At 41.3% G+C, this 26559-nt stretch overlaps 2 protein-coding genes across 6 annotated transcripts in view; both read left to right on the top strand.

The window, feature by feature from the left end:
• The window catches only part of Atp13a3 (ATPase 13A3), a 73649-nt gene extending 52078 nt beyond the window's left edge, over window positions 1–21571 (top strand). For 3 of the 5 annotated variants that reach the window (XM_087576863.1, XM_087576865.1, XM_087576864.1), the window contains 6 exons: window positions 2448–2616; window positions 3826–4013; window positions 8859–8947; window positions 10442–10522; window positions 11472–11561; window positions 18116–21571. In XM_087576863.1, coding sequence (XP_087432989.1) covers window positions 2448–2616; window positions 3826–4013; window positions 8859–8947; window positions 10442–10522; window positions 11472–11561; window positions 18116–18313 — 815 coding nt within the window. In that variant the 3' untranslated portion in view covers window positions 18314–21571. 5 annotated transcript variants of the gene reach the window in all.
• Window positions 21572–23178: 1607 nt separating this feature from the next.
• Gp5 (glycoprotein V (platelet)) lies at window positions 23179–26272 on the top strand. The gene is given in 2 exon segments (NM_012795.3): window positions 23179–23207; window positions 24087–26272. A coding segment is annotated over 1 exon segment (1704 nt). The 5' UTR covers window positions 23179–23207; window positions 24087–24088; the 3' UTR covers window positions 25793–26272.
• Window positions 26273–26559: the final 287 nt, after the last annotated feature.

Here is a 26559-nt window from a genome sequence, read left to right on the forward strand (position 1 = left end):
TGTCTCTTTACCTCTCTCCCCTCTAACTTTTGGAGTAGATTTATTTACATCAAAAGAGCCATAAAAGGGTTGGGGATAGCTCAGTGGTAGAGCGCGCACGGCCTGGGTTCGGTCCCCAGCTCGGGGGGGGAGGGGGGGCATAAAACATTTAACTGCTTACCTTACCCTTCTTGCTTGAGTAATAAATCAGGAGAGTATCCAATTTCAACCATTATGTTTCTGATCCCTGCTGCATTATCTTACTCTTAACTAATGATGTTATTTTTCTTTTTCATGAAAATAGATTCCCTTACTCCATAGCCCTCCCGGCGTAAGGGAATCTATTTTCAATAGATCACTGATCCTGATCACTTCCTTTCCTGTTCCCACAGTCCCTAGTCCAGCCTTAGACTCTTCTTCCTTCCCAGGGAGACCCGTGCTTTCCCCTCAGCCGCCTTCTTTACCTAACCTCTCTGAGACTGGATTATTAGTTACTTAACAACTGTTACCTACTTATAAATGAACCTTATTTGTCTTTCTGGGTCTATGTTTTATCACCCAGGATGGTTTCTTTCTAGTTCTATCCATTTGCCTGAAAATTTCATGTCATTTTTTTAAAACCACTAATATACCATTGTGCAAAGGTGCCACATTTTCTTTTAACTACTCAGTTGAGGGACATCTAGATTGTTCCCAGTTTCTGACTGTTGTGGATAAAGCTACAGTGAACATAATTGAGGAAGTGTCGTTGTGGTAGGATGGAGCATCCTTTGGTATATCAAAATGCCAACTTTTTTTTTTTTTTTAAAGATTTATTTATTTATTATATATAAGTACACTGTAGCTGTCTTCACACACCAGAAGAGGGCATCGGATCTCATTACAGATGGTTGTGAGCCACCATGTGGTTGCTGGGAATTGAACTCATGAACTCTGGAAGAGCAGTCGGGTGCTCTTAACCGCTGAGCCATCTCACCAGCCCAACTTTTTTTTTTTTTTTTTTTTTTTTAAAAACAGGGTTTCTCTATAACCCTGGCAGTCTTGTAACTCACTCTGTAAATCAGGCTGGCCTTGAACTCAGAGATCTGCCTGCCTCTGCCTCTTAAGTGCTACCACCACCCTGCTTGGCAAACAATTCTTTGCAGATCTTGAAAGGACAATTTTGTCCTTTATGTGGGAAAACAGAAGACCCAGGATAGCCAAAACAATTCTGAACAATGAAGGAACTGCTGAAGGTCTCACTATTCACCATCCCTGATGTCAAGTTATCCTACAGAGGTGTATTAATAAAAGGTGTATTAATAAAAGGTGTATTAATTAATGCAAGGCATGGGTGTGAAACAGACATGTTGGCCAGGCGATGATGCTGCATGCCTTCAGACTCAGGCTATGAATTTCTTAAGGGATAATACAGTGCTAATGCTGTGCCCTTGTATATCCATCATGTATGCATACACAAGATGTTAGTTTTTACTAGTGTTGGTATTAATACCATGATAAGTAATAGGCATGTGGCTTGTTAAATTAACAGGGACTCACAAATCTCTCTGCACTAGAAATAAATATCTGGGAAATAAGTAACTTGAAGTATACTTGAAGGAACTTGCTAGTTGAAATGAGGACTAAGATTTGAGCAGGAAGAGATCCAGGCCTTCTTAGTTATACTTTAGGAAGGTAATTCTATGTGGAGAGCTGTCCTGTGCATTGTAAGGCACACAGCTGATCCATTGTTACTGCATGTCTTCAATATTGTCAAATTCCAACTACTTGAAATAGCCCTTGCCAGATCTTTCCTAGGGGTGCTAAAATTACCTCCGATGAGAATTACTGAATTAAAAAATGGCTTAGTAGATGATAAAGACTAGTTAATGAGTAAGCAAAATTTTGATAGTGTCATTGTAACATTTGAGGTTATTATCAAAAGATAATAGAAATTTATAGTGGAAAACAGTAGATCCCATGTGTTATCAGTTGGACTAATTTTCCTTTATGTTACTGTTGTATTCATATAGATTCAGACATTGCTAGTATATCATATAGGTAGGGTTTTTTCTTTTGTTTTTATGTTATTCTGTTATGATATAACATTACATGGTTTTGCTTGTATATCTCAGAAGAGCCTTGCACTTGTGATCCTCCTGCCTGAGCCTCCCTAGAGTGCTGGGATTACAAGTGTGCACCTCTACCACACATTGGCTCTTGGTTTATATTTTTACTGGTACTGGGATTTTCCATGAGTTTCCATGGAAAGGTAAAAGTTTCTAAAGGCATTTTTGAAATTAAAATAAATCATTTACTTTTGTGGATTATTTAAATGTGTATGACATCCGGTGTCAGTATTTAGAAACTTTTAAATACTTAAAAGACAAAACCAGAATTTTAAAAGTCTCATTTCCAAGTTTATTTAAGTATGTCTTTCTTGGTGAGAAATGTAGACACATGTTTTTTTCTTTGTTGTCCTTTTACAGTGAGTTTAAACCCTGCCTGGAAAGAGCTTGTGGCACAGAGACCACCTTCAGGCCTTATATCCGGGGCGCTCCTCTTCTCTGTCTTATCTCAGATTGTGATCTCCGTTGGATTTCAGTCGCTGGGCTTCTTCTGGGTCAAGCAGTATAAAGAGTGTGATCCGTATTCAGAGTGAGTTGGTCAATCCATCGTAAAAACTGTATGAGGTGACTAGAAAAGATGAGCCTGAAACTGTGTATAGAAATTACATGCAGCTTTTTAAAACACCTTAATAATTTTGACTTTTCGTCATGTTAACTTTTGTCTTTAGGGAATAGTTGTTGAATAATTTTCTGTTCATCAGTACCACAGCCAAGTTATAAAGAAAAGGGATCCATCTACTCATGGGGGCAGAGCTCAATCACCCTTTAAAGTTCTCACCCAGTCTCTTAGCATCTCAGTGGCATTAAATTTGAGCATAAACGTTAGAGGGGACCATATAGGATCATAGCAGAAAGTGTCTAGGCAAAGTGCAACTTATTACCTAGATGGAACATGAATTTGCTTCTGAGACCTGCTTACCTGTAAAATGAGAAAAATTAGCCATCAGGGTCCAGGAGGCATAATATAGTGCTTCCAGGTTTTCTATTTCCAGGTTGAAGAAACACTTTTATTTAATTTTAAATATTATTTAAAAACATCCTGAAAAGAATATTAGGTATTTATGAAGTGTTCTACTATTCACAAACTCTGAATTATTTAGTGTGGATAATTTTGTCAACTCTTCAGTTGTGAATATTTTAATTTGATTGATTGAGATCATTAACATTTTTAGGAAATGAAAGCAAAACAAAAAAAACACCAACCCATTGTTTGCTTAAATGTATGTAGGCATTGCCCATGAAAGGGAATGGACAAAATGGTCTTGAATCTTTTCAGAGTCCATTTATAGAGAGTTAACATTTATCTGTTTTTTGCAGTGACATTCCTAACTGCGCGTGCCTGACAGTACTGCACACTCAGAAAATGAGGGCAAACCCTGGGTAGAAAGCATTGAAGGTTAGCTTGTAACTCCAGAGAAGTCTGAGCCCTAGGTAAAACAGTACAGCCACACATATTAAATAGGATGGTGTATCCCCAGTTATCATGGGGTAGAGCTAAAGACAGACTTGTGGTCTGCTTACATTCACTGCTAAAATCCCAAATATGTTTAAAAATTATTTGATTATAATTTTAACTGATAATAATATGTAGCTAAAGGGTGAAGAAAAGCCTGCACGCCCTCTGTGTTGCTATTGTCTTACCTTTTCCTTGTCTCGTAGTGATTTAAGGCATCTAAAATAACATTGGCCCCTTGGGAAGACACTGCTGTGTCCTTAATGGGGTCTTTGTGTGTTCCAGGGTTTGCAATACAACAAGAAGCGCATGTTGGAACTCGTCACACTTATACAACGGGACTGAACTTGATTCCTGTAAAATACAAAATTATGAGAATACCACAGTGTTTTTTATCTCCAGTTTTCAGTACCTCACAGTGGCAGTTGCCTTTTCAAAAGGAAAACCATTCAGGCAGCCTTGCTACAAGAATTGTAAGTGTGACATCATGATTTCTACCTTTCTCTTCCTTTACAACATTACGGAGAAGAAACCTGGTCTTGGCAACATGCCAGCAATCCTACTTAGCTGCATACATAGCCAGACCCTGTATCAAAAATAAAACTTTAAAAAGGGAATCAATTCCTTCATGGAGAGGCAGGTTTTTGATGCTTTGAATGTTTACTGTCTTGTTTTCACTTTCATGAGCATTCTCACTCCTAAGTTTTAATGACTCTGGTTTTCATATCCTGTTACTTTGGGCCCTTTCTTTGAGTGAGTACAGAGAGTTCGGATTGGAAGCAGAGCAGGGACCTGTAGGAGGCTCTGGGGGAAGCAGGGAGTGTGCTTTCCTCCAGAGTGGGCTTCACCTTCAGGGGCCTTGTTCCTTACACTGTTGTCAAGGTCAGAGTCTGTGCAATTTCCAATATCAGTCACTTTTGCTTCCTATTGCAGAAGTGGCCAACAGATTAGAGGTCTGTGTCTCTCTGTGGGTTTCAACATAAATTTCCAAATTTTTGGCTTTATAGACAAAACTTGGTTAGACATGTAAGTTGCTAGCTTTTGAAAATAAAAACGGGGGCTGGGGATTTAGCTCAGTGGTAGAGCGCTTACCTAGGAAGCGCAAGGCCCTGGGTTCGGTCCCCAGCTCCGAAAAAAAGAACCAAAAAAAAAAAAAGAAAAGAAAAGAAAAGAAAAATGGGAACAATGAAATGGCTTCAAAGGAACACCTGTCCTGCCATAAAAGCTTAACCTGAGTCCAGTTCTTAGAAGATATGAGTGCAAAAAGAGACTCAGTTACACACAGATGTGTGACTTCCACAAATGTCCATGGTGTGTGTGTGTCGAATGACACATAATAATAATACTTTTAAAAATTGAAAACATTAGTTGATACGACTTTTGCAGTATCGTGGAGCAAATGACAAGTGTTTATGTGTAGCTGTGAAGAGATGTCATTGTTCAGTTAAAATGCCAGGACTAGATTTTGGGTATCATATAAATGATAATCATTGGAATCTCATTCTCATTATGGATTTGAGGAGCATTTCCACATGCACTGCCCTTGTTTGACCTTGTGCATGTATATGTGAACAGGTAACATTGAAATTTGTTTTTACTGATAATTTTTCTGTAATAGTTCTTATTAGCCTTCATGTTACTGTGTAACTGCACTAATAGCTGTTATGGAGATCTACTAGAAGCATGCTGTGCTACTTAGAACACTTTATAAGTAATGTTAACATACTAAATAGTGAACCTCTTTAGAGGGAGCAAGTGGAGGCAATATTAAGGCTGAAACCCTGGGGAGTTAACTGCCACAAGCTAGGTACATATCATTGAATTATATCCCCAAGTCTCTTCACTTTAGTGCAGCTTGTATAGGCTAGGCTGTGTGACTGAGCTTCCTCGGAGCTTCTGATCCCCATTCCTCCACAATTGAGTCCTAGGATTGCAGATGTTTGCTACCACACTTTACACAACACTAGGAACCCTTCTCTGGGTAACACTTGCATCCCCAGCCCTTCCTTACTTAAATTTCTTTTATTAATCCTCTGTGTGGAGGACAGAGGACACTTTTCAGAGTCCGCTCTCTTCCATCTTTTACGTAAGAGTCAGAGTAGACTCAGGCCAGCAGGCGTGTGCAGCAAATGCCTTCACCTCAGCAGATCCCATACTTGTAATTCCCTCCTGCCTCAGGCTCCTGAATTCTGAGATTGAAGGTGTAGTGTGCTGTGTCCAGAAACAGTGGTTTTCCTTTCATTTTTTTCCTCTATTTTGTTTTTTCTTTATAGTTGGGAAGAAACCTGGCCCTCAGATTCATATCGTATTAGAAGAACTGTAGTGATCCTGGAATATATATTGTTTAAAAAATAAAAAAGAATATATATTGTTGTGAGTGAGTGAGGTCACTTCAAGCAGGGACAGTAGGGGTGAACTTTGGAGCGTAAACCTTTCCAGGCAAGTGCTCTACCACAGAGCCATACCCAGGTTTGTTTTTTTGTCAGACCTGGGTTTAAAAGTGCTCCCCCACCACCACCTTAATTGGTTTTAAGCTACTTATTTTAAAAGTGCATCCTTTACATTATTAGAAGACTTCAAATTTATCTCCTCATGTTTTCAATTGAGTAAGCATTTTATTGTTGACAGTGACACTGATTTCTTTTAAGTGTACTAAAATATTTTGGCAGAAATAGCACTTTTTTTTTCCTGTAAGCTTTGTGCTTGCAGAAGGTATAGAGGAACCAGTATAGTCGGCCAAATATGTACTCTGCTAGTTTTTACCCCTTGTTTTCTTGTTAGTAATGTACATTGCCAGTGAAATTCTTGGAACAGTTCTTTGTTAGGGCTATTCAATTGCTCTTTAAATCTAATCAATGTAATGCATTACATATAATTTGAGATTTTGTTAGTGCTGTTATTAATATTGGTCTTAGGTGTGGAGGCAGTCTTTCTAGAAAATCTATTAGTGTAGCTACAGTTTTCAAACTTTGTTGTTACACATGCATAATTGTGTTTGGCTGTGCTTCCATTTCAAGTATGATTGATGGTTCACACTTAAATTTCAACTGTCATTTTTCACTAGGCTTAACTTCTTTTTGAGGCAGGGTCTTATGTAACTGAGGGGGTATTGACATTGACCTTCTGATCCGTCTATCTCCCAAGTTGTGGTTTTGAAGTTGTTAGCACTATACCTGGTAGTTTTCAGTTTTGTCACAGAAACTGATCGGGTTTTTTGGTCATCCTTATGGGGTTTTTTGTTTGTTTGTAAAATCCAACTCCTGTCTTTGCCTCTGAAGATGTTATCACTAAATTTAGGCTGTCTATATTTTTTTTGTTTAGTTTTAGTGCTTTGTTTTAGGAATGCTTCAGATAACTTAGACTTAAAAAATATTGTTGATAACTGCGTAAAGGAAAAAGGGTTAGATAGCTGAGTTACACGGTAGAGATTACTGTTTAAGAAAGAGACATCAAGAGGAAGAAAGCAAGAGAAGTGTGCTTGCTTTCTGTGTTATTTTGCTATCTGAAGGCAATAGTCAAGAAACCCTTTTCTATTGAAAGGACTGGAACACAGTGACAGATAGATAGTTAACCCTCACTTTTGCAGACATTCCACTGTCTCTTTCTGGCCTTGAACTGGTGATATTCCTGTCTCAGTCTCCCAAATATTGGGATTGTAGACATGTGCCATCAGAATAGCTTATTTTACATTTTGTTTCCAACAAGGTCACCATAGGTCACTTTTGCAGGATTTCAAGGCAATCCTTTAATTTTTGATCCTCCTTCCCCCACCTCCTAAGTGTTGGAATTACCATGCCTGCTCTTTATTTTACATTATTTCATGTATCTCAGAGGATCTACTTTTTCAAAATAACTTCATTGTAACAATATTTCTCCATTAGGCAAAATGATTTGACTTATGACTCAAAAAAAATTTTTTTTTCTTTTTTTTTCGGAGCTGGGGACCGAACCCAGGGCCTTGCGCTTACTGGGCAAGAGCTCTACCACTGAGCTAAATCCCCAACCCATGACTCAAAAATTTTAACTTAATCACTTTGCCCAGACCTGTAGTCACTAGCAACATGTAACCTGCTCTGACACTTGTCTGTAGGACTGCTAAGAGCTCACTCACTCACAGTACCAAGAGGACCCAGGAGCTGAGCGCAGCCTAATAGACGTTCCTACCTCTCTCAACTGCATACTAGATTTTTCCATTCTTTATTTGCAAAAGGTTCTTGTGTGCTTATATAAAGGTACACAACATCTACCTTTTTTGAGTACTACTTAATAGTTACTTTTATTTATGTATGTCTTTTTCTCTCTCTCTGCCTCTGTGTTTCAGTGTTCGCAGAGGCCAGAAAAGGGCATTAGGTTCTCTCTCTGGAGCTGGAGTTAAAAGTGGTTGTCAGCTACCAGATATGGGTGATGGGAACAGAACTTACATCTTCCAGAAGAGCAGCAGTGCTCTTAACTGCCAGGCATTCCCAGCCATAGTGACTTGACCTCTGGGCTAATGAGAGATGCACATGGATAGATATTCACTCCTAGGGAAATCCTGGCAGATTTAAAAAGTCAGGTCTGGGGGTGACTCAGCAACTTTTTAAAAACAGGTTTAGGTAAATATAACAAATTCCTTAGCTAAAGATAAATTATTAAATTCAATAAGATCTGAAAAGTATCTAACATGGGTTATTTCTTTATTGAACTCAAACTCCACCCACCCACCCACCTATCCTTTCTGATTCATTCTTTTCCTGAGATCTCTTGCAGATCAGGCTGACCTCAGACTTAGTCTTCCTACCTCTGTTTTCCAGAGGAAATCACCTGCATGTGATTATTTCTTTTAGTTTTTATTCTCCCCGTTTTATCTTTTTTTTTTTTTTTAGTTCCAACCAGCATTTTTTTAACTACTAGAATAACTTTCAGATAACTAATATTTATTACTTTAGTTGTATTTTGTGCAGTAGATTATTAAGTTTCCATTTGTAATTATAAAATTAGGGCAAGGGAACCACATAATCAGGGTCTTGCTGTGTATTACTGGCTGGCCTGGAACTCAGATCTGTCCACATCTGGAATGCTGAGATTAAAGCAGAATGCCACCATTATCTGCATACATTTAAGGTTGAAGGGAATGGAGTTAATCTCTAATAAATATGGAGGAGGAGGCTATGCAAATGTCTTATACTGTAGGAAATAACAGTATATGCTTTTTATATTTCATCATTTTAAGTAGAGGCATTCAAACCAAATTGTATATTTGAAGTAATTGTATGCTTCTTGATGTTTGACACTTTTTAATTTAAGGGAAATGCCTAATTGTTGGCTTTCTTTTCCAGATTTTTTTGTTATATCTGTGATTATTTTGTATGTTTTCATATTATTCATCATGTTGCATCCAGTTGCCTCTGTTGACCAGCTTCTGGAGGTAAGGCTTAGCACTTCATTACTTGTCAAGGTTGATAGAAACTGGGATAACAATAAGACATTGGTAGCAAGGGACTTTGTAGTATCATGTGGAGTGTAAACAGCTAAATAATATTTTGGATGTTTGGTACCGAAGAAAGATTAAATAAACTACCTTTATTTTTTCCAGTATTTATTTCCCTTTATTTAAGATGTCTTTGTAAAGAATCATTATGTATTTCAGAGCAGGACTTCTGCTGCAGCCTCTTGTTGAATAATCAAGATAGTGTTGTCTCTTGCGTATTTCTTTTTACATTTTAGATTGGCTTATTGGGACCCAGGAAAAGCACTTAGGATTAGAGTTATTCTGAGATGCTCAATATTTTCAGGGAACAATTAGTTGTTCTTTCTGTGAGCAATGCTTGTTTTTCATATTGTTTTAGTTACTTTTCTCATTCCTATGGTAGGATGTATACCGATGAGCCATTTAGAGAAAAAAGACTTACTGTGGTGCATTGTGAGGGGTATCTTCTGTCGTGGGGTGATGCGTGCGAGTAGAAGTTTGAGGCAGTTGGTCACAGTGTGTCTGTAGTCAGGAAGCAGAGTCTCTGCACTGAGTGCTTTGGACACTGCCAAAAGAAGCTTCTCTGACCAAGGTTGAGAGCAGCCCTGCTCAGTGGAAACAGACGTGTTTGGGAGGCTCACATCCATTTATTAAAACAACAGTAGGGATTGTGACCCAGCCCAGCCATGGACCAGCAGTGAGATCTGTCCTAAAGAGCAAGCCTGAAATCTCGTCAAGAGTAGTTGGTTACCCCAAACCTTTGTGTACTAACTAACACATAAATCTTTGCTTGGTAGGTCTCAGACCACAGTGGCGTGCCAGGTCTACTGCGGAATTTCCAGATCAGTTTCAGCTTGATTTCTTTGTGTCTTTCTGTAGTCAGAGTTTTGATCTTCAGCAATTGAGTCTTCTAGCTGGGATGAGCAATGGCTGTAGTCTCTTTTGGTTGGAGGGGCCTCCAGGGCCTCCCTGACCAGTAATTTATAGGAAAATACCCCACACCTGACACTTAAGATTATCATATATTTTATGTCTTCTGCAGGAAGCATTGTTTACCCCTGCGTGGTCTTCATTCAAACTCATTCTTCTTTTAAGAAAAAATACAAGAAAAACGTACATATATAATACATACACACATACATGTATATAATTTTTTAAAATGATTTATTTTTGTTTTGTATGTGTATTTTGCTTGCATGTCTGTAGATGCATGTATTGTATTTATGTATGTGTATAAATTTGCTGTTTATACATATGTATATAAATAATAGGATTTTAGCAAGCTTGGATTTGTCTGTTGAGGATTAGTCAGCTGAGGATTGCCTAAACTCATGAACTTCCTGTGTCTACATTTCCTGTACTTGTGCTGCCGTGCCTGGCTTTAGATTCTATGGTGTAATACTCTAATCTCAATTAAGATGAGAACTTTAACCAAAGTGTTTTGTCTTCTAGATTATGTGTGTGCCATACCAGTGGCGCATATATATGCTTATCATTGTCCTCACCAATGCCTTCGTGTCTATCACGGTGGAGGTAAGCACTCAGCTTTGGGATTCTGGGGTGACTTAGTGCTGGGAGAGCAGGTAACTATTATATAGAAGCCCACACTCACATTTCATTTCAGGGACATTCGTTTAGCTTCCTGCTCTGACCTTTTCTGTAGTTATATCAAGATTTGATGAGTTGCATTCAAACACTAGTTGTGAATGAGTGGGGGGTGAAAAAGAAGCAGGTATCCAGACGGTGCCCAGAGCCTGTGCTGTGAGGAGAGAGTAGAGGACCACTTAAGGAAGAAAGAGGAGTAAGTTCTCGATGCTGCTCTTTAACCCGTGCTAGAAACAGGTAAGGCAGATAAAATTGTGATGGCTAAAGGTGTAGTGGAAGCTTTTGAAAGTTTGTATATATTTTAGTAATAATTCAAGATTGAGAAATTATCCTGAAACTCAGCTGTCCCAACAAAAGATGGCTTAGATTTAAATTGACATACGATGGGAGCATGTAATGGGAAATGGATGTATCATTTCAAGTTGGTCCATAGGTTGCATTTTCTGTTCTAGATGTCCTAGAAAGCACATCTAAAATTGTACCTATCATAAGCACTCCCTTTCTTACAGTGTACATTCATCTTTTCAAATGTTATTTTTTTATTCTTGTTAACTAAAGAATTATTTGTATTGGGCACTGATGAAATGTTTGTAAATATATCCGTAGATGGAATTAATATTAGATACTAAGTGAAAATAACTCTTTTTCTGAATCATCAACATTGTTAGGGAAAGACTGGAGATCAGGAAGTTTAGACTTTTTATCAAGAATTTTATGATTTGTATTTACTATAAAAGCTCTGTTATTTATCCTTTTGTAGCATGTACTAAGGTTTGCCATATGGAGAGCAAATCCTTGTTAACGATGTAGCATTGTGTGAATGTTATCAAATGTGTGTGTTTACGTTTAATTCTTAACTCACTGGAATGTCTCTCAGAGCTTCTTCCTTGACACGGTCCTTTGGAAAGTTGTGTTCAGTCGAGACAAACAAGGAGAGTACCGTTTCAGCACCACACAGCCACCACAGGTTGGAAATGAGCAGTTACTGTCGATTCTTCACTTATATCTTGGTTTTTCCACTTGTTTTCTTGCTTCTGTTACTCTGTGTGTAGCTTCAGCTGTCTTTGTTATGCCTTGCATTTCTTCTTTTTTTAAATAAGAAGTCTTAGAAAAATCATGGCAAGCATTTAATAGAGTGCTTTAGGACTTGGGGAATTCCACAAGACTTTTCCATTCCCATCCTAACTGTGCGTGTATGTGTGTGTATTAGTCTGTCTGTCCTTGTCCTTATACAGGACTTCTCTGTAGAGCCTTGGCTGTCCTGGAATTTACTTTCTAGACCAGGCTGGCCTTGAACTCACAGAAGTCTGCCTGCCCTCGTCTTCTGAGTGCTGGGATTAAAGGTGTGCACCACCAGCTAGCCCAGAGTCAGTTCTTCCATTTCTGTCCGCTTTATATTTTATGTATTTGATTCCCTTAGATGGTAAATGGTACGTAAACAAAGTTTCAAATCAAGTTTTGTAGGGGATCAGAATCAAGAGATATTTTGAGAATTTATTTCTGATTTTTATTTTACCATTTCATTATGTATTTATTTTACCAGTTGCTATGCATTATTTTAAGGTGGCCTTTTGCTTTCTCTGACTAACGATTCTGACTTAGAAAATTATTTGTTCCTTTCTACATACGGGTGAGGGCTTTTAAAGTCAATGGAATAGCCTGTGATTTACTGGAGGTACAAGGTTCCTCTAGCAAAAGGAAAGAGAAGCCAATGAGTAAATGTTTCCTAGTGTGAAAATGTTACAGATTAGACTTAGACTGCTGTCAGTCAATCAGAGCCCTATGAAAACTTCAACATTTAATCTCAGTCCCACACGGGAGAGCTGTCTATCTGCAGAAGTACCAGATCATAGAGAGCTCAGTGATAGATTGTGCCGCATTAGAGTCTGTTTCAAAACATGGTACCCACTGCTCTTTATAGAGTGGGTGATGTCTTTAAGCCATCAACCATATGAGGAGTTGAAGGGAATTGGCTGGCATTTTTTACTTAGATCATTAACTCATGTTCTTATACCTTTCACCTAAATGGTGACTTCCTGGGCTATGTGTTAGTAGTTGAGCAGGCCTAAGATCCATGTTTCCTGCCCGGCTTACTGTATAGGATATGCCATGCCGTTTTGTGCTGTGTGCTCTATGGTGGAGTAATGGTGGCATGCAGTGACAGCATGAGCCTGATGCCAATTCCAGTTTCTGTTTCTTCAAAGCAGTATGGTGCCTGTTTGTCTCTAGTTAGTAGTGGGCAAGGCCAGAACCAGGGCTTAGGTCATCCTTCAGCTGCGACTCCTTTGTGATAATGGCAAAGGTGTGTTTTCTCTAGGTGATGACCTCATTATTGCAGAAGGTCACACTGGTTCAGGTCACCCTTCTCATGTGAAATATTAGGGTTCATTGGAAAGGCACAGCCTAGGGAAACTTACAGTCTCCAAAAAGCTCTCTAGCTCCCTCCCTATGCAGGAGTGTTTTAAAGAGGGGTTTATTTGCTTAATTAGTCAATAATGCCCCCAATAAAATATTTGAATTAGAAATCCCCAATTTTTCTTTTCTTTTTGTTTGTTTTTTTGTTTTGAGACGGTATTTCTCTGGACAACAGCTCTGGTTGTCCCGGAAACCAAAGTCAGAGATCTGTCTGCCTGTTTCCTAAATGCTGGGATTAAAGGCATGTACCACCACACACAGCTCAAGGAAATCCCCAATTTTTCAACCACAATAAAATGGCGGAAAAAAAAAAAGTGTTCCTTACTAATACATGTTTTCTTTAAAAATTCTAAGTATCTGGTTCTTATTTTTTAAAAGTTTTTATTATTTCATGTGAATTTCTATCTCTAAAAGTGTCCACGGGAGGGAATGAAGCTATGGGATAGTCCATAGCTTTTAGGCTTGACACGTCCCACAGACTGACCCATTTTGGGAACCACTAAGACAAGAATTTTGGGGGGTTGGGGATTTAGCTCAGTGGTAGAGCGCTTGCCTAGGAAGCGCAAGGCCCTGGGTTCAGTCCCCAGCTCCAAAAAAAAGAACCAAAAAAAAAAAAAAAAAAAAAAAAGACAAGAATTTTGGCCTTAGTTCTATGGTTTTAAGAGAGCACTTTTTAGAGCTTTACTTTTCTAATTAGAAAAGAGTTGTAAGTTGAGAAATTAATTTTCCCTCTTAGATCCTTCTGTGTGTTGTAATGGCTTCTTTCGGTGGCAGCTCTCTCTAGCTCCCTTCCTTTTCCTCTCCCTTCCCTCCTCCAGCAAGGACTGCTTGGCAGTGTCTATAGAGACAATTTTAGGTATCAGGTTTTAACACAGAATGGGTAGAGGCCACTGGTGCTGCTAAATAAATGTCCAGTAGCACACAGACCCTGCCAAGGACTTGTATAGCCTGAGGTGCCACGCATCCTGAAGTAGAAACTCCCATGGAGGGCGGGCGGGCGGGCGGGCGGGCAAACAGCTGCTGGCAGCCTTACCCAGGCCTGGCACATGGTGCCGACTCTGCCGCAGTCCTTCCGCACTGCCCACTCCGTGCTCCTCCTTTCAAGAGAAGCCCAGGAGATCTCAGACTGAAACTACTGTGTAGTGTTGGGAAAGAACACCCTTTCCTTCTTTCCCTTAGCGTACTCATGGGAACCACTGAGTTAGTTTGAAGGTTTCGCAGCTGTAGGCTGCAGTCTAGGCTCCTCCACACTAATCCTCAGTGCCTTAGTTGGGGAGTCGTGTGAGAACTAGAACCATGCCGCTGTGCACTGTTTCCTGTTGAGGTTACATACCTTGTTAGTGAAAATCTGGAAACTGTAGCCATTCTGCAACTTTAAAATCTACATGAAAATACTGTTTCCACTTATATAGACTACGAGTTTGGAGTGTATTCGTTTTATATTGAGGATTGAACTGGAAGATTTATGAAAACCACAGAACACACCATGCATGAGAATGTTTCCAAAAGGACTGCTGGTCCTGAAAAGCTGGGCATTAGAATGTACAACTTGGAATGCCTCAGAAGCACGAGTGTGGCTACAGATCTGTATGAGCCTTCTGTGTGGCTCTCTGTGGACCTGTGGTGCCTTTGCCCTTGTCTCAGGGATTCTGTTTGTATACATTAACCATTCCAAATTAATTAAGTCTAGAATCCAGTGTTCTCTTGCTTCAGGGACAGAAACTCTCTACTCTGGGAAGATCCAAGTGTTCATTCTAAGCCCTGTGACTAAGTCATCTTAGTGTTGCACAGTGACTGACTTTCTCCCTTTGCTTTCCTCTCCTGATTTTTCACTCTGTCATGCCTGTAGCCTTTAATTTTCCCTTCCAGTGAACTATGGTATTTTGGGAGAGATTTGTGTGGTGCATTTATGTGCAGGCTCACCAACCTATGTATAGTATTTTTCTGTATGGAGATAAAGAACAAACCTGTTTCTAGTTATTTATGGTGGAGTAGGGGGATCTCAGGCATTCCTTATGAGTTAGCATATAATGAATATGCATTGTTTTAAACAGACGTCAAAAGTACACACATTCATGTCTGTATATGTGTGTGTTATATGTGTGCATGCGTACCCAAGAATGCTGTGTAGTTAATGCCATTGGCTTTAATTATATTGCTTGCCTTAGCTTCCACGGGTATAGAACAGTGAATGTAGAGGGTGTGTGTGTCTGTCTTAAGTCCCATTACTTTGGCTTTCTGCCTGTTGTACATCACCCCTCCACTGGATTCACTGTTCTCTGCTTTAGCAGTGCTACTATAAATGATGGTGACAGCTTTCATATTTAGGAACAGTGGTCTTTTCCACTCTTGTATGGAAGACTGGAAGCACCAGAAAGGGGGCACAATGCAGTAGTTCAGTATCCCCTCGGTAACCGAGTTCCGTGGGGAAGGAAACTGCTGCCTGCTGCTCAGATCACCTGAAGGACCCTGCGTGTGTTACCGCTGGATCCTAATGCTGAACACTGTGGTGGATTCTTTTTGCTTCCCCCAAATCCACCCCTACCCCCACTTCGCTTTGCTTTTTTTTTTTTAAATGTAGGATCTCACTGAAAAACACTTTGAACTCACTATGTAGACCAGGCTGGCCTCAGCTTGTGAGCATGCTCTTGCCTCCACCTAGTATTGCAGGCAGGTCCCACCACAGACATCTGAAACCTTCATTGTGATGATAATAGAGGTTACCTGGAGAATAATCTTTTTAAATCTTTTAGTTTCCCCTAGATTGTAACTTATCTGTGACTACGATTTTGCCTTTAAATCTTTGGGAGCAATGCATCTCAATGTTTAACCACAAACTGAAGAGGAGGGCGGAGTTACTGATGGCTGTCTTACTGAATGAGAAGGGCCTTAGGGAAGGTAGTTTTCCGAGCTTTCACTTTGAAGGCTTGGTCCTGTCGGTTGGCTGCTCTTTGCCTTAGTTGATTGGTGGACCGGTTGGTTGAGCTGGAGCTTTCACTTTGTAGATTAATCAGCCCAACGATTTCGGTTAACTCAGGCTGGTGCTGAGCTTCAGAACGTCCTGCCTTGGCCTCCCCAGTGCTAGGCTACTGATTAGGAATTGTGTTTCAAGTATACATTGTAGCACATTTGCCTTTCTTGGCTGTAGGTACTTTGGATGCTCATATAAGAATGCCCATCTTGGGGCTGGGGATTTAGCTCAGTGGTAGAGCGCTTACCTAGGAAGCGCAAGGCCCTGGGTTCGGTCCCCAGCTCCGAAAAAAAAGAACCAAAAAAAAAAAAAAAAAAAAAAAAAAAAGAATGCCCATCTTGGGGCTGGAGAGATGGCTCAGTGGTTAAGAGCACTGTGCTCCTCCAGAGGTCCTGAGTTCAAATCCCAGCAACCACATGGTGGCTCACGACCATCTGTAATGGGATCTGATGCCCTCTTCTGGTGCGTCTGAGGACAGTAACAGTGTACTTATATAATAAATAAATAAATAAATAAATAAATCTATCTTTAAAAAAAAAAGAAAGAAAATGTTTAAAAAAAGAATGCCCATCTGGTATGCTGTACTTTCATTTGTACAGTTGCTTCTGTTGAGGTTAGAGCGTGGTGTGGTAGTGTGGGCTGGGTCAGTGTTGGTGGGCAAAAAACGATCTAGAATTTAAATTTTACTTGGGAGAAGCAATAGCCAAAAAGTAATATATGGGCTGTTTTCAGAAGTGAAGTATATAGTCAGATTTATTTAAACTTCACTGAACTATTTTTTTCCCTAGTAACTCTGCTTTCCCATTCTCCAAGGATAATTTATCTAAGGTCATATTCATCAGTAACTTCATGACTGATTACAATGGTTTCAACTTATTTTGTGTATTGGTATTTTTTTTCTTTTTTTAAAAAAACTTAATTCAATTTTTTTTTTTTTACATATTCACTTTACATCCCACTCATGGCCCCCTCCTGGTTATCTTTTCCTATAGCCCTCCCCCTAGGCCCCCCCGTGTATTGGTATTTTTAAAGATTATTTTATGTATATTATTACTCTACCTACATGTACACTTGTGTGCCAGAAGACGGTCTCAGATCCCATTACAGATGGTTGTGAGCTACCGTGTGGTTGCTGGGAATTGAACCCAGGTCCTAAAGGAGAGCTAGTGCTCTTCATCACTGAGCCATCTCTCCAGCCCAGTACTTGCTTGTGTACCTTTCTGTGTGTCTCCTTCCCATTCTAGAGCCCCAAGGGAAGCCTCCTGGATAAAGGCAGTTTTACATTAGTGAGTATGGTGGTACTTGCTTTGTTTTGAAACAGAATTTTACTACACAACTATGTGAGCAGGGTTTGTACTGCTTTGATAAACACCTTTACCAAAAGTACCTTGGGGAGGAGAGGCTTATTGGCTCACAGGGTACAGTCTGTCATTAAGGGAAGCCGAGGCAGGAGCTGAAGTAGGGACCATGGAGGGATGCTACTTACTGCCTTGTTCCCCATGGCTTGCTGAGCTTGCTTGTTTTAGACAACCCAGGACCACCTCTCCAGGATGGCACTACCCCCAGTGGGCTGGTCCTTCCCACATTAATCGCTAATCAAGAAAATGCCCCACAGACTTACCTACAGGCTAGTCCGATGGAGGCGTTTTCTCAGTTGAGGTTTCCTCTTCCCATATGACTCTGACCTTTCTCATCTCGACAAAAAATTAACAGTCCAGCACCAAAACTGCGGGTATGTGGCACCATGCCTGGCTAAAGCTGTGGTTTTAAAAGATGTGACTTCTTTTTTTTTTTTTTTTTTAAATCAGGACCTTGTCTCTCTCTCTCTCTCTTTTTTTTAACGGTGTTTACTTCATACTTTGTGTTTTGAAAGTGATATTAGCAGTAACAATGATATCTTTCACTGCCTTCTTCAGTATTTTCTGTTAGAGTATATCAGTATATAAAATACGTGCACAAAACTAAAGGAGCTGGGAAAAATCCTCTTTAAAATCAACCTGTTCCTAAATTGAAAGCTGGCTTTTTTGCATGAAGTTTTTCCTAGTTATTTGTTATGTTCAGAAGTCATGCCATATTTTCTGTGCGTGATGCGTGCTGTAACCAAAAAGCCCTTACCTGGGTGTTTTCTTTCCTAGGAGTCAGTGGATCGATGGGGGAAATGCTGCTTGTCCTGGGCCCTGAGCTGTAGAAAGAAGACACCAAAAGCAAAGTACATGTATCTAGCCCAGGAGCTCCAGTTTGATCCCGAGTGGCCGCCGAAGCCTCAGACGACGACGGAAGCCAAAGCTATAGTGAAGGAGAACGGATCATGTCAGATCATCACCATAGCATAGCAAAGACTGCTCTGCTGTCCAGTAGCAGTGACGACCCTGTCAGAACAGCACTCTTTCAGTTTATATAGCCCTCTCATAATACGGCAGTTAAAAACACAGAACAGTGAAGTGTCATTTCTGCACAGTTAGCTTTTAACTATAAATCTGGCTATATCTTCATGCAGTAACCTAAATACGATGCACACTTTGTATTGGGTATGAGAAACTGTTTGTGTTTTACAGATTGTAGGTTTTGACACTAGTTTGCCTCTATAATTTTCACAAATCCCCTTATTAGAAAGTTCTTTTACATGTAGGCCCCAAAATTGTGATAGTTAAAAATAATAGTTAATTGTGATTAGCCTTTAGTGAAAATAGGTTGAAAACCTGCTTTGATCCAGTGTTTTCTCCCAAAGAAGACTACATTAAACGTACACCAGTTTTCTTTTATGACCTGTAGTGTTATTGTTGATAGAGCAACTCAGGTGATTTCCATTTCTGGTTTTATATTTTCTGTGTAGCCTGCCTTGGTGTACTTTCTAGACAGCTAGGTGCTCCACTGCTGTCTTGAGATGTCCTTCATAGTATTCCATGGGTCCCATGTAGTATCTGACATCAGCAGTCTACTTAAGCAAAGAAGTCTCTCACTAGAAAGGTCTATTTCTGAGCCAGGTATGACAGTAAAGGCCCCTAGTCCTGCACAGGCAGGAGGCTAAGGCAGGAAGATTGTTCCTATAGGGTCCAAGGATAGCCTAGAATAGATGGTAGAAGCCTGTCTCAGAATACAGTTGCAGGGAGAGAGATTGAGGGTATTGTATTTCTCTTGGCAGTGGACTTCATTCATATGTCTTCAACCTGTTTGTTTTTTCTTTTGGGACTTGTATCATTTTAGATGTTTCATATTCTCTCTCTCTCTTTTTCCAGTCTCTCGTCTCCTTCCCTCCCTCCCTACCTAAAGGAATGGAATGATGCTGTGTTTGTTGTGTTTGTTTCAGTTAGATCTTAACCTTGCTATATGTCTCTCCTTTGAATAATAGGGCTTAAAAGAATAATGAATCCTGAATTTGAGTGACTTTTACAAAGCAACATGAGCTGCAGAGCTTGTTTCTTGCCATTAGGTGGCACCAGAAGTCATCAATACCTGTTTTGTAACAAGTGAGCTTGAGAAAATTTTAAAAAATTAGACATTTATTTAGCCAAAAGGAATGAGGAAAGCATTTGCACATTTATGTTTTATCTGATAGTTCATAAGGAACTTTCACAATGCCTCACAGTTAGAGTAAGTGTGGGCAACTGGCATTATAAAGTGAACCCTAAAAACAAATGTAACAATATAACATTATTCTGTGTTCTTTCTTTTTTTTTTTTTTTTTTTTTTTTTTTTTTTGGTTCTTTTTTTCGGAGCTGGGGACCGAACCCAGGGCCTTGCGCTTCCTAGGTAAGCGCTCTACCACTGAGCTAAATCCCCAGCCCCCTGTGTTCTTTCTTAACCACAAGTGTATGCTTTCCACTTCTCTGGGTTGATCATTATTTTCCTAGTAAATACTTTTTACCTAGTAAATACCAGTTTACCAAATGTTAACCAGATTTGTAGAACCTTTTTTTTTTTTTTTTAATGTTGCAAAGACCCGAATGATGTTGGATAATTGTGGGAAAAGTAAATCCGTCTCAGGATCACTGTCACTGCTGTTGCCACTAGTGATTCTTAGGAAAACACAGTCGACTTTTCCAACAAAATGTATGATACTATATGTTCGATATTAGAACAGTTGTCCCATGAATGATTCTATGAAGCTATGCATCTTAGACCTCTTGAGCTGTGAATTAGCACTATTTTCTATAGTTATTATTCTCCTTGTTTTATACTTTCCATGTGCATTTCAAATAATGTTAATGTTAGTCAATCATTTTCTGAATTGTTAACTCTTACTCTCTGGTTTAAATACTGAAACATGATTAATTGCTAACTACAGCTTAGAAACCCAGTATCAATTGTATTTAACATCGTTAGGAGCATGATCATAAATGCTATGTTGACACATCATTTTAACATTTAGAGTTGATAAGGGTTTATATCTCATCTGTCCATATCGTTTGCAAAGGAACAAGGTCTTATGTAGGTGAGAGAAGGCATTTGTACGAAGTTAGATTTGAACATAGACAGGACAGGCCTGTTCCATTTGGGAATGTTGTTGGAAGAATGTCTGTGAATCCAGACATGGGTCCTGCTTAGTGCCGTAGGTAGACTGAGTCTCCGGTAGGCCATCATTACGTAGTAATTTTGGTTCTGAATTTTACATTAAATTATTTGAGTATAAACAAACCTAAATTTTAAAATCTGTAAATATATTATTTTGATGTATTAAGATTGATATTGATGATTTAAATTTTATTTATGCACATACTTAAAGGACAGAAATGTCTGGGAAAATAATTGTTAAATAATGATATGTAGCTTTTTAACTTTTTAAATAAATAAGATTTTTTTAATGTGGGTCTCCCTCAGGGTTGTTTAAAGTTGTTTGTTTTCCTCCCTTAAATATAAATAAATAGTGGTAACTGTTTTCTACCTTCTAGCACCAACTGCTGTAAAGGAATGCTGCAAATAGTGCTTGGGTGAGAGCAGTGACTTTTATGTTTTATAAGCCTGACATTCTGAAGCTCTCCAATCGCACCTTTCGTTTCAGCAAGCCTGTCACTGTTTTCACACTTTATCCCCATGATGAAAGCAGTGCACAGTTCCACAGGCGTGGTGAAGAATGTTCGCTTTCACTCGTGTGTATATATGTATATGCATACATATATATATATATATATATTCCAAAAGCAGCAAAAACTCAGATCCAGTGACGAGCAACTTCAAGCTTTAGAGAACACCTAATATCTCATGCATGCAGTTCTGTTGTATCAAAAGGATTTTGTGTATTTATGGTGGGAGGCTACTGGGAACTTTAACAAGATAGGGTATTAACTTTTGTACAGTCTGGGCATTTACATGTATTTTTAATGTATTACAATTTGGTAATTATGTGCACATGAAATTAATAAAAGTTACTTCCTGTTATAATTTGTAAATTCCCTGAGACCGTGGATTTTTTAAGTAACTTTATATATCAGAAATGACACATCTTTATATTTTTAAAATTGTATTGCTGCTCAAAAATGGTACCCTGTTGTCAAAAAGGTAGATATTCATAATTGTACATTCAGCCTTGTAAATAACTGTATGAAATCTTTTTTGATTGAAGCTATTCAAAATAAAACTTTTAATGAATTAAATATGTCTATACTTTTTACAAGTAGCTCTCTTGGGACCAATTTCACTGTCGTGGGTTTTGCCCTCCCACCCCACCTCCCGTGGGTGGTTGAGAGGAAGGCAGCTTGACTATTTTAGCTTGATGGACAGGTTGTGGGAAAAGCTAGCTGACTGGTGCACACTGCAAGGAGGGTGGCAGTTTGGGGTCTAGAGTTGCTGCTTGGTGAGAACTAGAGCCAGTCAAGACTTTGAAGTAAGGTCCAGGGACACATTTGTCTCCTGTGAATTCCAGAGATTAAATGTCTTAATGCTTGCGAGGCAAGCATTTTGCTTATCTAGCTATCTCCCCAAACTAGATCTTTGTCTTTAAAGGTGAAGAATAACCTTTTGTCTTAAAAATAAAAAATAGTGATAGCACATTTAAAGCAACTGCCTCTTAGGTACGTACAAAGGAATCTGTATCCCCCGCAGATCTAAGGCTAAGGAAAACAGCCTTGGAGCATTTAAAGGAATTGGTGGGTATTTTGCCTTGGAGGGATTTACTTGATAAACACCTATGACTTGACAATGGATAATAGCATTTATAAAGGATGTCTACATTATAGTTGCATATGGGAAAATGAACACAGCTGGACATTGTGATGCAGTCTTCGTGATCCCCAAAGTTTAGGATACTAAAGCCAGAAGATTGTATATTTGGAGCTAGCATGGGCTACATATACATAGCAAGGTTGTCTAAAGGAGAGAAAAATACACATAAAAGGAGAACATGAGTTTCTCAGAAGCTTAAGAATAGCTTCTTCATTATAAGAAAAGCATCAAGTTTGTCATTAAATGCAACATTAAAAGGCATATTGAGACAATAGGTTGATAGATTGGTGTGCTGTTTTGCCCTTCAGGCTGGGCCTGAGCTGTGCCAAGTGAGGGATGGGCATTCATGGAAACAATGAATGACCCGAGATTGAAAGGGTGCCAAGCACCAACCAGAGATGACCAGGAGTTCTCGAATGGTATGTGGCACTGTGTCAGTACAACCACGGCAGTAGGCAGTTTGACATTAAACTGAACATGAACTCTTGGGCAATGCTATTACAGAACATGCTTGACAATGGCTAGACCATTGGGGGTGGGGGTCGGGCATTTGAGAATTCTTTAGCCTTAAGAGAGAAAATGTTGGGCAAAGGAGATGGCTCATCAGGTGAAGAGCATTACCTCCTAAGACTGATGGTAGGAGTCCTTGGGGAACCTACATGGAGGAAGGTGAAAAATGCCTAAAGTTTCTGACACCCATGAGTGGGGCACTGCCACATGTGCACCCACATACTCATGCACAAGAATGAGAATTAGTGCAATATAGCATGCAAAAAAAATGCCTATTGGGGTCACCGATGTAATGAGAATTAGCATACCATTTCTGGGAAAACTAAGGTCTTCTACCCTCTAGCTTTGACAATAGGACAAACATGCTCTCAAAGTCTGAAAGCTCTTTGTCATTAAAACCTAGAATGTGCCTTACGGAGATAGCCTTTTTCTTGACTTTTTATCTGCTAAGGTCTTTATCCTCAGGATGCAAGAATACTCTCTCTTCCTCTGTGAGGTGCTGAGTCACAAACAGAGCTGCGAGCCTTTCAGTCAGTCCAGGGTGCAGAGCTGCTTCAGGTAAGGCCAAATATTCTTACATTAGTATGCAATTAGAGGCTCAGTCTGTATAGGAGCAAACGGAGACCTGGTACAAGAAACAGTACACATTTTTACTTGGGAAACATTGAGTGAACTCTGTGCTTCCTGGACAACTCAATGCCCAGAGTAGTTTTATTAAGCAGCTTGGCTTATAAGCGAAACAGTAGCTCCTTATTTAAATGTGTGAGTCAGAGAGACTGACTTCAAATTCTATTTATGTGACCCTTAACCTCACGTGCATTGGAGCGCCCAGCCTACTGTCCTTGTGTTACTGTAGCAGTGCAAAGTTTGGAGAAGCATGGTATAGAACAGTGGGCATCATTGGGTACCGGCTCCGTTGGGCTTAGGGATGGGGGTGCGGTTACAGAAGGGTGTAATGTGTTGTGGGATGTTAGTACTTTGAAAATATGATTGTAAGAAACTGAATCTAGTGGAAGTGGGCCTTGCTGTTCCCTTGCTGACTATTGGGGATAAAGTTTCCCTGCTTAAGTTGTTAAAGTCAGTGGCACAGCCAGTCCCAGTAGGCACTGCTTTCTATTCTCTAGAAAAGACCGTGACAATTTTAATTCGTTCTGTCACGATTTTAAGGTATTGTTCATAGTGCCCAAATGTCAATACTCTAAACTGGGGAGATGGTTCAGTGGTTAAGAATGTGTACCCAGAAGTCTGATCTAGACTTCCAGCACCCACATAAGCTGAATAGAATATTTTTTAATCCGCCTTTGTAAGAACAGAAGGAGACTTGGTTGTATCTGGACATCCCAAGGCAGCGAGAGTGCTGGTCCAAGAACTGTGCTTGCGGCAGGTGCAGGGCTGCAAGATCTGCTCTGAGCCTTATGTCATGCTCTTGCCTTTCAGACATGCTAAGGAGCGTCCTACTGTCCGCGGTGCTCTCACTAGTGGGCGCCCAACCCTTCCCCTGCCCCAAAACCTGCAAGTGTGTGGTCCGCGATGCCGTGCAATGCTCCGGCGGCAGCGTGGCTCACATCGCTGAGCTAGGTCTGCCCACGAACCTCACACACATCCTGCTCTTCAGAATGGACCGGGGAGTATTGCAGAGCCACAGCTTCAGCGGCATGACGGTCCTTCAGCGCCTGATGCTCTCAGATAGCCACATTTCTGCCATCGACCCCGGCACCTTCAATGACCTGGTAAAACTAAAAACCCTCAGGTTGACGCGCAACAAAATCTCTCATCTTCCACGTGCGATCCTGGATAAGATGGTGCTTTTGGAACAGCTGTTCTTGGACCACAATGCACTAAGGGACCTTGACCAAAACCTGTTTCAGAAACTGCTTAACCTGCGGGATCTCTGTTTGAACCAGAATCAGCTCTCCTTTCTTCCTGCTAACCTTTTCTCGAGCCTGGGAAAGCTGAAGGTGTTGGATTTATCGCGAAACAACCTGACCCACCTGCCCCAGGGATTACTTGGGGCGCAAATTAAGCTTGAGAAACTGCTGCTCTATTCAAACCGGCTCATGTCTCTGGATTCGGGGCTGCTGGCCAACCTGGGCGCCCTGACTGAGCTGCGGCTGGAGCGGAATCACCTTCGCTCCATCGCACCGGGTGCCTTCGACAGCCTCGGAAACCTGAGCACCTTGACTCTGTCCGGAAACCTCCTGGAGTCTCTGCCGCCCGCGCTCTTCCTTCATGTGAGCTGCGTGACTCGGCTGACCCTGTTCGAGAACCCTCTGGAGGAGCTCCCGGAGGTGCTGTTCGGGGAGATGGCCGGCCTGCGGGAGCTGTGGCTGAACGGCACCCACCTGCGCACGCTGCCCGCCGCCGCCTTCCGCAACCTGAGCGGCCTGCAGACGCTGGGGCTGACACGGAACCCGCTCCTGAGCGCGCTCCCGCGCGGCATGTTCCACGGCCTGACGGAGCTGCGCGTGCTCGCGCTGCACACCAATGCCCTGGAGGAGCTGCCGGAGGACGCGCTGCGCGGCCTCGGGCGCCTGCGCCAGGTGTCGCTGCGCCACAACCGGTTGCGGGCCCTGCCCCGCACGCTCTTCCGTAACCTCAGCAGCCTCGTGACGGTGCAGCTTGAGCATAACCAGCTGAAGACCCTGCCAGGAGACGTGTTCGCGGCTCTGCCCCAACTGACCCGGGTCCTGCTCGGTCACAACCCCTGGCTCTGCGACTGTGGCCTGTGGCCCTTCCTCCAGTGGCTGCGGCATCACCTGGAGCTCCTAGGCCGAGATGAGCCTCCGCAGTGCAATGGCCCAGAGTCACGCGCCAGCCTGACGTTCTGGGAGCTGCTGCAGGGTGACCAGTGGTGCCCAGATCCTCGCGGTCTGCCTCCCGACCCTCCAACCGAAAATGCTCTGAAAGCCCCGGATCCGACCCAGCGGCCCAATAGCTCGCAGTCCTGGGCGTGGGTCCAGCTGGTGGCCAGGGGTGAAAGTCCCGATAACCGCTTCTACTGGAATCTTTATATTCTACTTCTAATAGCCCAGGCCACCATAGCCGGGTTCATCGTGTTTGCCATGATTAAAATCGGCCAGCTGTTTCGAACATTAATCAGAGAGGAGCTCTTGTTTGAGGCAATGGGAAAATCGTCTAACTAATCAAACTGTGACCAGAGCATTGTGGACGGGGCCCCAAGAAGAATCCAGTCAGGATGCTGTGTGCCATTCCTCCATTTCCCCTCTCCCAGTTCTTCCTCTCAGTGTCCCTTCTCCCCTCTCCCCAGAAGGACCTTTTGTAAAATCGCTACTGCTTTCTAGCCTGGCCTGGTTTTCCTCCTCTGTTGTTAGGTTCGGGAGCTGGGGGTGGGGGTGGGGTGCACAGGACTTAGCTTGTGTTTGGCTCATCCCGTCCCATTGTGCAGCGTTGGGTGCCTGGTGGAGAGAGGAGCTCTTTCTTGGTTTCTGAGTCTGAGGCCACATCCTGCCAGGTGGGCAAGACCTCTCCTGCACCGAGCAAGGATTGAGTAACATTTGTGGAAGGAACACCGGCCTAAAGCGAACCCTAGATCCCAGAGATGAAGGCTCTTCCCAGGAACAAGCTGGAGTGTTCTTGTCCCTTTCTACCTGAAAGGAGAATTCGTATCCCTTCCTTTTTGTTGTCTCATTTTGAATTCGTTCTGCTCTGGGGCTGTTTGGAAGGGCACTGGTCTCTGATCCAGTGACAAATTTCAGAGCAAGCCTCCTCTGTGATAGGCTGAGCTAAGACACACAGGAGCTCCCATGTCCATCCCAGTGACAGCAGCCACTTTGCAGCACCCACTCCCGAACTGACTAAAATGACCTTACAGTAGGTAAGGCCGTGGCGGGGGAGGGGGGGTTCGGGGGGTGTTTTGCTCTGAAACAAGCACCCCCCGGGAACCTGAGCC

Source organism: Rattus norvegicus, chromosome 11, assembly GCF_021556685.1.
Source record: "Rattus norvegicus strain SHRSP/BbbUtx chromosome 11, alternate assembly SHRSP_T2T, whole genome shotgun sequence".
NCBI lineage: Eukaryota > Metazoa > Chordata > Mammalia > Rodentia > Muridae > Rattus > Rattus norvegicus.